At 40.3% G+C, this 13,773-nt stretch overlaps 1 protein-coding gene across 7 annotated transcripts in view; it reads left to right on the top strand.

Moving 5' to 3' along the window:
- The window catches only part of Rps6ka5 (ribosomal protein S6 kinase A5), a 183,102-nt gene extending 171,048 nt beyond the window's left edge, over positions 1 to 12,054 (top strand). For 3 of the 7 annotated variants that reach the window (XM_029540776.1, XM_021201659.2, XM_029540778.1), the window contains 4 exons: positions 1,947 to 2,138; positions 6,540 to 6,699; positions 7,788 to 7,951; positions 8,826 to 12,054. In XM_029540776.1, the coding sequence (XP_029396636.1) occupies positions 1,947 to 2,138; positions 6,540 to 6,699; positions 7,788 to 7,951; positions 8,826 to 9,065 (756 nt within the window). In that variant the 3' untranslated portion in view covers positions 9,066 to 12,054. The remainder of the gene's footprint in view (positions 1 to 1,946; positions 2,139 to 6,539; positions 6,700 to 7,787; positions 7,952 to 8,825) is intronic. The other 4 variants (XR_003844232.1, XR_003844231.1, XR_003844230.1 and 1 more) reach the window with 4 other exon arrangements.
- Positions 12,055 to 13,773: the final 1,719 nt, after the last annotated feature.

Here is a 13,773-nt window from a genome sequence, read left to right as displayed (position 1 = left end):
TCACATCCCTGACCACAAGCTTTACTACAGAGCAATAGTGGTAAAAAACTGAATGGTATTGGTACAGAGATAGACAAGTTGATCAGTGGATTAGAATTGAAGACCCAGAAAAAAAAACCACATACTTACGAACACTTGATCTTTGACAAAAACGCCAAAAATATACAATGGAAAAAAGAAAGCATCGTCAATAAATGGTACTTATCTAACTGGCTGGCTGTATGTAGAAAAATGAAAATAGACCCATATTTGTCACCTTGTACAAAGCTCAAGTCCAAGTGGATCAAGAACCTCAACATAAAACCTATACACTGAATCTAATAGAAGAGAAAGTGGGAAAGAGCCCTGAACTCATTGGCACAGGGGGAAATTTCCTAAACAGAACTCTAATGGCTCACACTCTAAGATCAAGAATTGATAAATGGGACTTCATGAAACTGAAAAGGTTCTGTAAGGGAAAGGACTTAGTCAATATCTCGGCAATCTACAGAGCATGAAAAAATCTTCACTAATCCCACATCTGGTAGAGGGCTGATATCCAAGATATATAAAGAACTCAAGAAGCTTAACCACCAAAAAACCAAACAACCCAATCAAAAAATGTGGTATAGAACTAAACCGAGAATTCACAACAGAGGAATCTTGAAGGGCTGAGAAGTGCCTAAAGAAATGTTCAACATCCTTAGTGATCAGGGAATTGCAAATCAAAACGACCCTGAGATTCCACCTTATCTGTGTTTTGTAAAGAAGTCAAAATTCTCACTACAGGATATATGACTCTTCCTTTCATTTGGCCACTTTATAGAACTGTTGATTGGCCTAATTTCAGTATTGCATCCCAGGGATTAGATTGGCCTGAGGGAAGGAGAGAGATGGGAGACATCTGTCTGTGATATTGTCAACACATATGTTTCTTGATTAATTCATTGTCATATATGTAATTCAAAGTCCCCAAAGCAATGACAATAGTAATAGCAATAGCAAAGATTACTTGTCACTGGGGCTGACTGGTTAAGAATAGTTGTTGCTCTTCCAGACGACCCAGGTTCAATTCCCAGCACTCACATGGTGGCTCACAGCCTTCTGTAACTACAGCTTCAGAGGATCCAACCTCTTCTGGCTTCCAAAGATACCAGACATAGACACACATGCAGGCAGAATGTATATGTTTCATATACATAAAACAAAAGTCAATAAATCCAATCTCTATTGAAGATGACTGGTCACAGATCACCACATAAATGGAATGGTAATAAAAAAGCTTGACACACTATGGAAAGTACCCAGATCTGAGAGACACCGTGTAAGCACATCCTCTGAGGTGTTGAATGGTTTCTTCAGCATGGGGCTGCCACAAACCTGCAGACTGTTTTAAAAAGATGGTCTAATAAAGTGAATTATACCTGTATGTACCTGTGCCAGGCCCCAGGGACAACATCATAAATGAAATGGACACAAAGTCCCTGCCCCTTATATCATTATTGTCTGATGGAGACAAGAACATCCAACTAAAAATAGAGAGATGATAAGTGCCCTAAAGCATGATGGGAGAAAATAGGGGAAACTGGATCTTCAGTGTGGTGGGGTGGTTAGGGCAGCATCTTTCTCTAAATGGGAGTGAGTACACAGGAGTCAGGTAAGAGCAAGTGAGCTGCTCGAGGGAGTGGGAAACGGACTCAGACAGAGGAAAAGTGGAGACTAAGGGACTGGCTTGGAGAAGCATGTATGATCAAGAAGTATTTAACTTGACACTGGAAAAACTGAAGTGATGCAAAACAGTATAAAGAAGAGGTTAGTGGTGTGCTGACACCCAGGCCCCAGATTTTCCCATGTGACTGTGTGCTCAGGTCAAATACCAGAATACACAGACAATATATCCCATAGATAGATCAGCAGATCTCCTGTCCTCTCCATGGGCATCTAACCAGAGTGTTGGCATCCTACAGAACCTGTTGTTCACTGATGAGAACGACAATTTGGAAATTAAAGTGATTGACTTTGGGTTTGCACGCCTCAAGCCACCTGACAATCAGCCCCTCAGGACCCCGTGCTTCACCCTCCACTACGCAGCTCCAGAGCTCTTGACGCACAACGGCTATGATGAGTCCTGTGACCTGTGGAGCCTGGGTGTCATCTTGGTGAGTTTGTCCCACCAGCCATTAAGCCTGGTCTGCTCTTTGGTGGCCTTGGTGCTTAGCTCTCACTGCTGTTTTTCTTGAGTTCATGAAAAATCTCCATGTACTGGTCAGTTTTCTGTAAAACAAGCAGTGGCCCCACTAATGTATATTTCTGCTTCGTGGATCCTATAATAGAAAAAAATATAGAATTTAGTTATTTTGGAAGATATAAGTTGCAGTGATTCATATAAAGTATACATCGTCATTTTGAAAGAAGCTAGTGTTGTGTTTACAGAAGATGTATACTGTGTTAGACAAAGTATGAAAATGGTGGCTCCTTAATAAAAACACGTATTTTCTGAAATTCCACACTAAAAGTGTAAGTAAACAGAATTGTTTAAGATAAATTGACACATTTAATAGATACAACTAGAAATATAAATAGTACCTGTGGAGAGAACATGCTTTTCACAAAGTGTGCATGATGTGAAACTAGAGAAACCTCTAGTATATTCACCTCAGAATAGCTTGATTTGGTCTTCATACAACCTGTAATGCTACATGTTCGGGAGGACCTTGCAGGCACTGCCGAAGAGTAGAACTGAACATCACATCTTGGCATAGTGCTGTGGAAGCTTCCCCCTCTCACTGCATGGACATGGGTTTTTAATCTGCCCTGTCTACACAGTGTATGTATATAGGGTGGCTGGGGCTGGTTGGTTGGTTGGTTGGTTGGTTGGTTGGTTGGTTGGTTGGTTTCAAACCATTGACTTCTCCACAATAGCAGTGCCCACTATTTGTGACTGTGACTATGATCTATGACACCATTAACCTGATTTTTATCCTGTTTTTCTTAAACATTTAGCCATTAAATCTACATGTTATGTTATACCTGTAGTTTGAGTCTCCAACATTTACTGAACCATTTTTTTGGTAATGAGCTGTTAGTATTTGCTCCCCTTTTTTTCACTAATTATAAGCTATAAGGATGAATTTTTTTCATATACACAGTTGCATTTGCCTTTAGTTTCCTTAGATTCCCAGGAAGGTGTACTTGTTTTTATTTTAACATAGAGGCCTAGACTTTCTTCTGTTAGGGTTAGTACACATCATCAACTCTATGTGAGCACATTGGATGTTACCCATTGTAACCTTCAGGGACACACCATTGTTCTTAACATTGGTAGGCATTCCTTTTAATGCGCAGTCTGAGCTTCTTCCATACATGTGCACATTGGTTTGTTTATGGATTGCCACTTATGAGTTTGCCTGTTTTCCTCTAGACAGCTTTTCTTACAGAGAAAGCTCTAATAAAGATAGTTAACCTTTGTGTTTATCAATAATTGGATATGTTTCTGTGGCTTACCTTTTGTTTGTAGTAAATAGGATTTTGATTTTATTTTTAGAAAAGTTTAAGGAGAAGTGTTTTTGCTTTTGAATTTCCATGTGATAAAATATGTCAGTCTTGTCTACATGGTATGTGGCTTTGATGTCAGGTTGTCACTGCCCCTGCCCTCAACTCAGGGTTACAGAAATACTCTTGTAAACCTCCTCCAGAACCACCATCTTATTTTTACACGACCATCTGTATTCTATCTGGGTTTTCCCCAATGGCTAGCCACTTGCCCCTGCAGGTTGGCTCTTTACTTTTAAGCCTTATATGGCTTTCATCTGGGTACTTTAAGTCATTACTTTTAAACTAAACTTACAAATTTAGGGATAAGAAGTTTAAATAAAAATAAATAAGCAACTTCTGTAGGTTAGAGAGTTTTGAGGACTTAAATTGATGATATTTTTATTAGCGCTGTCCTAATGACATGTAAATACAAAAGAGCCCTTCATATTTTGTATTTTCTTTTTCATTGTAAAAGAAATGGTTCTTTAAATTTAGGCCCATTGTGACCACCAAGCTCCTTTAAGGTTTTCAAAGAGTCTCAGACATCCAAATAAATGTAGTCAAGCTCTTAAGTATATCCTAATTATTTCTTACATATACATATATTAATTTCATGTATGTATGTATGTATATGAAAACCCTCTGGAAAGGCAAGGGTAGAAGCCGCCCTGCAGAATAGATTTAAGGGTTATATGTTTAAGAAAAACAGGATAAAAATCAGATTAATGGTAGTGTTGTAGAGCACAGTCACAGACACAGACGGCGGGCACTGGTGTCGTAGAGCATAGTCACAGTCGCAGACGGCAGGCACTGGTGTCATAGAGCACAGACACAGACGGCGGGCACTGGTGTCATAGAGCATAGTCACAGTCGCAGACGGCGGGCACTGCTGTTGTAGAGCACAGTCACAGACGGCAGGCACTGTTGTCATAGAGCACAGTCACAGACGGCAGGCACTGCTGTCATAGAGAACAGTCACAGACAGCGGGCACTGCTGTCATAGAGCACAGTCACAGACACAGACGGCAGGCACTGCTGTCGTAGAGAACAATCACAGTCACAGACGGTGAGTACTGCTGTCGTAGAGCACAGTCACAGACAGCGGGCACTGCTGTCGTAGAGCACAGTCACAGATGCAGACAGCAGGCACTGCTGTCGTAGAGCACAGTCACAGACGGCGGGCACTGCTTTGTACAGTGTACACTGTATTGTACAGACTACCAGTTTTTTCAGTAGATAATTTATAAGCAAAAAGATATCATGAGGCCAGGCTTGGTGGATCATTCCTATAATCCCATCACTCAGGCGGCCAGGTAGCAACAGGACTTTCAAGTTCTAGGCCAGCCTAGGGTACAGTATGAAATCCTGTCTCTACAAACAATGCAAAGTGCAAACCATGCATTAGAAAACCTTAAGGTACAGAATTTGTATTATTTTAATCCTAATTCCACAAAATCTAATTTAAATTTTGTTAAATTTACATTCTAAATATAATTAATTGATATCGCTATAATTATATACTCAGCTTGCATAATACAACATTTGTATTATAAAATATCATCATTCATTGGATATCGAATACTACAAAAAATTGCTGCTGTTTTTTTGTTTTAGGAGTGACACTGTCAGATTATGGTTTGTTAAAGCCTCGTCTTTTGTAGATACATAAGAAAACAGTTGCAGAAGAAAATGAGCAAAATCAGCAACTGCATCAAATGATCAAAAAAGTTTTGCTAATTTCCTCATAAAATGTGTCTCAGCTATCTAGATCCTCACTTGCCCTGCTGTAACACACCAAGCACAGCGTTTACTTGGAGCTCTTTATTTTACTTTAGAATTAGATGCCCCTCTTTCATCTTGCATTTAATAAATTGGAATGCTTTTTAATTAATTATATTACCTTTATTGAATCAAATAAATTACTCCAAGGAAATATACACTATGTGGTTTGATTATAATTTAGTATACATCAAGAATGTTCAGTTCTTGTTTGAAATGCTCAGGACTTTAATTAAAGTAGAACTTGGACAGCTTAACAGTCTGCTTGGGCTGCTCACACTGCAAAGTGAGTGAAACAGCAGAAACCTATTCTCTCGCTGGCTTAGAGGCTAGAGAGTGCAGGGCCATAGGGTTACGAGTGTGAAGGCTATAGGTGTCTGCTGCAGACCCTCCCTCTGAGGACAGCTGGCGCTCTCCTTACTCAGCCTTTCTGTGGCACGGGCTTGAGTAGACAGGACTCTAGCGTCCATTGGTACTAATTGGATCAGGACCTTCGCTCATAGCTTCCTTTCATCCTCAGTACCTCCAGAAAAGCCTTTTCTCTAAATACAGTTATGTTGGATAATCATATCTAAATTTAGGGGAGACCAAACCTTCCATCCACAACACAGTATTGATAAAATAATGTTCAGGTCCCAGAGCATGCCTATGAATTAGCACATGATTCCATTACAGCAGCTTCTCCAAGTGTTTTATTCTTCACCTCATGGTTTTCTTTGTTCCCAGATTTTTAGTTTTTTTAAATGAGAATGTAAGAGAATACAACTCTGAATGTCTACTATTTTTCTGCATTTGCTTTTTATATAATTCCCCTATGTGCATGTTCTGTCAATATGTATATACACATGTAGGACATATGTTCAAACAGACTATACACATAATCATATATGTGTATAGTTATATCTTTGATTTTTGCTATACTGTTTGCAATTAAAGATAGAAAGTTATTCTTTATAGAATTTGATGGCTAGCTGTTAAACAAAAATTGTGAGATCTCATCCCTCATTGATTGGGGATGCTCTAGGTATAAAAATAATTTTCAATTGTGATGTCATAAAAGCTATGCTCCTTCATTTTGCAAGTCTTTGAAATGTTACTTTGGTGATAGACATTAGTCTCTTAAATCCAGTGATGCTTATTGTAGCAGATAAATTATGCTCATGGAGTTAGTATTAGCTTACTGTCTTGGCATGACAGTGATTTTTTTGCAGTTATTCTGATTTTTTAACTTTCTTTTACCATGGCAGTATACAATGCTATCAGGGCAGGTGCCATTCCAGTCTCATGACAGAAGTTTAACATGCACCAGTGCAGTAGAAATCATGAAGAAAATTAAAAAGGGAGATTTCTCCTTTGAAGGAGAAGCGTGGAAGAATGTATCCCAAGAGGCTAAAGATTTGATTCAAGGTAAGGCACTGGAGAAATCTGACTGTGCCCAGTACAGAAGACTGTGTTTATTAATTGTTCCAGAAATCCATGAGGATTCTCCAAGTCTTGCCAGGTGGCTTGTCTTCTTTTTTCTGGAACTCTCCCTTACAATCTCATCCCATTTGCAGCATGCACTACCATGGCTCCTGTTGGCATCTTCCTACAGACCCTAAACAAACCTTGTCTTTTCTTGTGTGCTCCCCCCCCTCCCCCGCTATGTTGTACTTCTGTCTGCTTCCTTTTGAACGATGGCACTACCCTAAGGCCAGACCACAGAAACAGAAGCTCCCTCCTTTCTGCCCACATGACTTTCCTGTCAATTCTGTACCAACAGAAGGACAAAGGTCATCATACCTTTTGTCAGGGGAAAATCCTTTGGAGACTCTCTCTTAGCCTTGCACCCAGCTCCTTAGCCTGGCCTTGAGAAGCAGCCCTGCATGTCCTGGGCTGGCCTGTCTCATCACCTGTCTCTGCTGTTGTGGAGTCCTCAGATTCCTCACGGGCAAGCTCCCAGAGGCCCCTGTTTCTTCACACGTGGCCCTTTTAGTCTGGCTCCTTCTCATCCCGTGGGCCTCAGTTCCTAGAGGCCTTGTAGGCTGAGCGCGTTTGCCGTGTTTAGCAGGTGGTGTGCATTTGCTGCTGTACTGGTCCTCTCAGTCAGAACAGCTGTCTCTGTCTCCGTCTCCCACTGTCCCCTGTGAGTGCCTGCCCTAAGTCTCTAGCGCCTTACCACATTCCTTATCCTAGAAGATGGCTAGTGTTGGTTTATCTGGAACTTACCAAGGCACCGGTGGCGTCCTTTTGAGGGCTGGTTATTTTCTCCTGCTTGAAAAACCTCAAGTCCTAGCTTACATACAGCCTCATAGAAATGAGCTCTTGTGACCTTTCCTTAAAATCCAGTGTCCTCAAGCAGATTTAGGGATATATGAAAATACTTATGTAGGCGGTAAAGGCTTATTGAAGCAGTCATGTCGCAAGAACATAATTGACCTTTGTGTATCTGAGGCTGATTGTTAAACTATGTTTAAAGTGGAAAGCTATAAAATTTAAATGCCTTATTCCCGCAGGGCTTCTTACAGTTGATCCAAATAAAAGGCTGAAAATGTCTGGTTTGAGATACAATGAGTGGCTTCAGGATGGCAGTCAGCTATCCTCCAATCCTCTGATGACTCCAGACATTCTGGGATCGTCGGGAGCAGCTGTGCACACCTGTGTGAAAGCAACCTTTCATGTAAGGCCCTGTTGTGTGGGAGTGTGGTTTAAAAGGCTCCTAACCATGTGTTCTTATTGGGTAGCTTTGGAGACAGTCTCCATAAATACATAAAACAATTGTGCACTTTAAAATTTAGGTATGTTTATAAACTGCTTCATGTTGTGAATATATTATGAGCAGAAAGCACATGGCAGAAAGCACTCACAAAACTGTGGCACTTTCCAACATGACAGAAATTGAGGAGAGAGTTGATAGTGGCAGCTCACACCTGTAATCTCAGCACCTGGGAGGTAGAGGCAGGAGAATCAGCCTCAGGTCATTCTTGGCCCTGTACAGGTCAGAGGTCAGCCTGAGCTACTTGAGGCCCCATCTCAATAGTTAGCATAACACAGGCAATGGAGAGGTGACTCAGAATAGCACTGTTTGCTCTTGAGTGTGCCTGAGTTAAATTCCCAGCACTTACACGGTAGCCCACAGTGGTGGATAATCACACTCCATTCCAGGTGGTCTAATTCCCCTCTTCTGGCCTCCACAGACACAGACATATGTGCAAGCAAAACACCTCCTCATAGCAAATAAAATACTTTAATCAGCACAAGAAAGGCAACCAAGGGGAGTGATGATGGCTCTGGGGCAGCTCAGCTGGTACAGTTCACACAGTGTCTCAGTGTCACAGCCCTTGCCTGCCATGCTTGAGGCCCGTCTCTGCACTGGCACAGGACAACTTTGTCCCTGTCGTGAGAGCCGGATGGAAACATTTTTTCCGAGTTTTGTTCCAAGAGCAACTTGGAACTGTGGTTGCCAGAAAAACTGCTTCTGCATCACGTCAAACCTCCTAGAGAATCTTGAGTGCTGTAATCCTCATGTCCCCCACCCACCCCTTTCTCCACAGGCCTTTAACAAATATAAGAGAGAAGGGTTTTGTCTGCAGAATGTGGATAAGGCCCCTTTGGCTAAGAGGAGGAAAATGAAGAGGACCAGCACCAGCACAGAGACGCGCAGCAGCTCCAGTGAGAGCTCCCGCTCCTCCTCCTCCCATTCCCACGGCAAGACAACGCCTACCAAGCCGCTGCAGCCCAGCAATCCCACCGAAGGCAGTAACCCAGACACCCTCTTCCAGTTCTCAGATTGAGAGCTGCAGAGTGGTAGTCTGTCCTCGCTGACCCTTGCACCTCAGCTCCCTCAGCATGTGCCTAAGGTATGTTCTGTGCTTTAAAAGACGTGTCTTGCTGTTCTCATTGGAATCTGCCTCGTGACGAATATTTTTCGGGGAAGCCTATTTGGTTATCCTTGTCCAAAAGCACTGGACAGACAGCATTACTGTGAATAGAGGACACATGAGAGATACTTTTTAGCAGACTAACATGATGCCAGCTCGAGATTCTTCTTGAAACAGCAAAGGTTTCTGTAACTTTAGTGACTGGTTAGCTAAGTCACAGATTTTCACCAAGGTGTTTTCACCAAGACGACTGCCAAGAAGACTTGAAGACTTCTGCCATGCCTGGTGGACAAGGAAAATTTTTAAGAGACTTGCACCTTTTGGGTAGTAATTTACCAGAGACAAAGGTCTGTTTTCAAAAAAAGATGCTATAATGAATTTTATGTGTGGCTTGTTTCTTAAAAGAGAATTTAACTTATTGTTTTATTTTATGGTCATATATGCTGATAATCTGCTATTATTAATTGTTTTCTAAAAAGTGAAATAAGTATTTAAGAACTTAAGGTCCTATGCTTTGCACCTGGGACCCATCCGAGATGCATGTTAAGCTGTGTTTGTTTTTAATTTTACACTGCTCTTTCCTGGCAGTTTGTTCTAATGGTTATTGCAGGAATTAAGGTACATGTCTCTTGGTTTTATGTAATATGGCACTTTACAAAATAGTATGAGTATTGCAGTCTGTCTTAGAAGGTGCACTGTGTCACGCATAGGTACTGTATTTTACCATTCTTCTTCTTATTGACTTTAATTTGTCCTCACATCTCTCTTCTGCTTTCTATGCAGCAAGTAGAAAGGGACGTGTTGTCTAATGACTCATTCGCCACTTATGCACGCATCTGAGAGGAAGTAAAGGGAATTCTACTCAACACTGTGCTTCACATCTGTACACTGTGTTGCCCTACAGCGAGCCAGCTCCTCCTGTAGGCAGATATTATGTACATAATATTTTAGAACCATAACCTATACTTGTTTTGAAATGTTTCTGTTAAATTTTAAATCCACAGAGCATTTTATAAACTTATGCAGAACACTTTTATTGCTCAAAAGTTCTGAATTCATACAGACAACAAGTGCTATGCCGTGAAGATATTTCATTGAAAGACTGCTGCATTTTAAAGTACAAACTAATTAATTCCCTATGCAAAAAAAGGAAGTCATAGGATTTGTATATTTTTTTCTTTAAAGCCATTACATGGAATGTCAGGACAGAGAAAAATGATCTTCACTATGTTTACAAGAACTGTGCTTAAAAGGATACTGTCTAACCTGTTTATTTGACAGTTATGTTGATGATAACCTCGTTGGCATTAGTTTGAAATTTGGACACGACACCTATTTATCTCTTTCTTAAGGTAATAGCAGCATTAATTTCAATCTGTGATGAATACTAAAAATCACTGCATTCTGTGTAATGGTAACATATTTATTACTAAGTCAATGTACATATTAATAGTATAGGCAACAAAATGGCAAATATTAAAATATTTTCAAAATATTATATTATCCTGTTCACTTTTTGTTCACAGTAATTACTGGGGATATTTTTTGATACTCTGACTGGCCAAATGGCTATATAATTCTCATTGAGTCAATAAAAGTTTTATACTCCTAGCTTTCGGTCATTTCTAGTAATGATAGGAAACTGTGTGAATTACTAATAAAATGTAGCTGTTTCACAAAAATGTGATGCCCTTGGGCAGAGGTTTTTAATAAGAATATGTCCACTTATTTTTACACTGGGTATATCTAGGTTATATTTGGAAATGTATAAGTTAGTTCTTGAAGTTATTTGTAAATGTGTATCCTGTAGGAGATGTGAGTTACAAAGTGCAAACTAAGGAGAAAGTATCCAGAAAAGGGGTTCAATTCCCTCATGATTGATTAGCTCATTGTGAATATTGGAAATTGATGGGTTCTTCATTTCTTCACCTGGTATCTTCTGGAGGATTCGATAGTCACTGAAACAGGCAAAAGATAGAGTAAGAAGAGGAAGCTTGCTGTCTGTGAACTGGTAAGCCTAATTGAATCTTCTACAGGAAGCTTGTGAAAAGACTCAGGAAACTTCAGTAAGATGCTGTCCCTGTCACCCGTGTAGAAGTGCTTGAAAGGCAGTACCGAATGATTCCTTGCAGATTCTGCTAGTGGACAGCAAAGTTCCTTTAGAAACCACAGAACTTCCAGTTGGTCACATCAAAATGAAACACTAAAAATGCTACATACAAAAATACTAAGTGAGGGGCTGGAGAGATGGCAGCAGTTAAGAACAGTCACTGTTCTTGGCAGAAGGATGTGAGTTCCGTTCCCAGCATCCATGTCACATAGCTCTCAACAAGCCTGGAGTTCCAGCTCCAGAGCATCCCATGCGTCTTCCTGTGCACAGAAATATTAAGTGAAATGACTTTTGATTTTAGGAGTAAAATAGAAGTAGGTCAGAGAAAAATAAATCTCTGCTTTAATTCCTTTTTTGGCAATGGTTTTGGCTTTAGAGTCAAATTATCCTACCAGTCTTTATTAATTACATTGTATGTAATTTATGCCACTGTATATCCCGAGTCACACATGGTGTAATTGTGTATGTCTAATACATTGAAAAGCAAGGATATGAGAGGGGAACAAAACTAAAGTAGAGGGCTTTCTTGTAATAACTATGCCAGATCCTGTTGCTGAATGAACTAATTTAGCTCTCTTTAAATCCATCGGGGTTCTTCCAAACCTCTATAAAAACCATTTAACTATTGGAATGAAGTGAATTTCAACACCATTATCTGTCTTGAAGTTGCAGACTCATTTGTGCATGAAAACTGCCTTTATTTTTTGAGATTAACTGCTAATTAAGTAATTATGCAAATGGCTGTATTTTAAATGTAAGGTGGTTATTTTGAAGAATTCTACTAGGGTAACAATGAGTGATTTGTTTGTTTTTTAATAAAGAAAATCCTTTAAATATGAACTCAAGTATTTTATAAAAGCATATAATTTATTGTCTACTTGTTCACTGTTCTTCTATTTCTTTTCTTTTTCTGGTTTTTCAAGACAGGATTTCTCTGTGTAACCCTGGCTGTTGTGGAACTCAGTCTGTAGACCAGGCTGGCCTGGAACTCAGAGGTCTGCCTGCCTCTGCTTCCTGAGTGCTGGAGTGACAGCGTGCTACCCCATCTAGCCACTTTTCTTCTGTTTCAGACTTCTACTTTTGTTAGATTTATTATAAGCTGCTTTAAAATGTTGGAAGTTTTACATTATTGGCTTTATATGCCTTAGAGCTTCTGATTACTTTCAGGTGTTTTCCCAGAGATCAGCAACAAGTACCATTTAGGGTGCTGGCAATATCTCTAATAGTCTTTGGTCTTCTAAGTTAAATTCTAACATGTTCCTTACATTCTGTCAGAATAATTGTCTCTTAGAAGAATTATAATGAAATATCTTTAATCTAAACTGATGGCCTCTCAAATGTCTTCTTACACCCAAACATCCCAATTTTCACTCTTTAATTATACTATGAGAATGCCTACTACCACATCATAGCAAGCTCTTGTGAAATACAAGTCACTGTTTGGGTTTTACTTTTGTTTGTTTGTTTGGTTGGTTGGTTTGACTTGGTTTGGTTTGGTTTGGTTAGGTTTGGTTTGGTTTGGTTTGAGACAGAGTCTCTCTACATAATCCTGGCTGTCCTGGAACTCACTATATTGACTAGGCTACCCTCAAATGCACAGAGGTTCACCCCAATTGCTAAGATTAAAGGCATTGCACTGTCATGCCTGGCCCCTGTGAATTACTTTAAAATTCAAGAATGGGGGAACCCATAAGAGTCACAGAGGAAGAGGAGGTATGTCTCAAATGTTATAGGTATTGTACATCCTGTGTGAAGAAAACAACTACTACAGCAATGCAAGTTTTATCTCCATCTTGTTAAGTAACTGCACTCTCAATTGTGACGTGCTTTGGAAAGGAGGTTTTCTTTAAGAATAGTTATTTGGTGAGCATGGTGTCACACATCTGTAATTGCAGCACTCTAAGAGGCTGAGGCAGGGTTAGGAGATCCAGGCCTGCTTCCCCTGCTTAGTGATTTCTGTGAGGGAAAAGAGATAGAGACATAGAGTATTGATGAGCCTCGCTTCCATCATTGTCAATGTCACTTGTTTTGAAGCTTCCTCTGGACTCTGCTGAGCTTGCTTTACGCATCTCGTTCTACATGCTGTTTAACCATAGACACGAGCTCATTTCATCCCGAGGGATTCTTCCCTCCCTCTGGCTTACTGTACATCCCAACTGGTGAATTTGTGAAGTAAGCAGGTGCCATGTTCTTTCTCTCCCTAATGCTGGGCTGAAAAGGAGCCCCCAAGGTGGGCACTGTTGATTGACAACCAACTATCCCTTTGTCATTTCTAACCATGGGGAAAAGGTTAGCACTTCGTATTAGGAGACTTACAATAAACGACAGGATTTGGCAGGCTTCATTCCTGCCGTGCATTTCTGCTGGGATAGGAGGAAGGATTGTAGTGTTTTCTTAGAGTTACTTGGCTGAGTATAAGATTTTGAGTTCTGAAGAGGAGTAAGATTTGTATTTCTTGCAGCATCTGCTTGTCAGATCACAGGAACCTGGGACCCTGCCTCTCACTGTGCT

Source organism: Mus pahari, chromosome 7 (genome assembly GCF_900095145.1).
Source record: "Mus pahari chromosome 7, PAHARI_EIJ_v1.1, whole genome shotgun sequence".
Classification (NCBI taxonomy): Eukaryota; Metazoa; Chordata; class Mammalia; order Rodentia; family Muridae; genus Mus; species Mus pahari.
The sequence above is the reverse complement of the archived record's forward strand: the minus strand, read 5'-3'. Positions and strand labels throughout refer to the sequence as shown.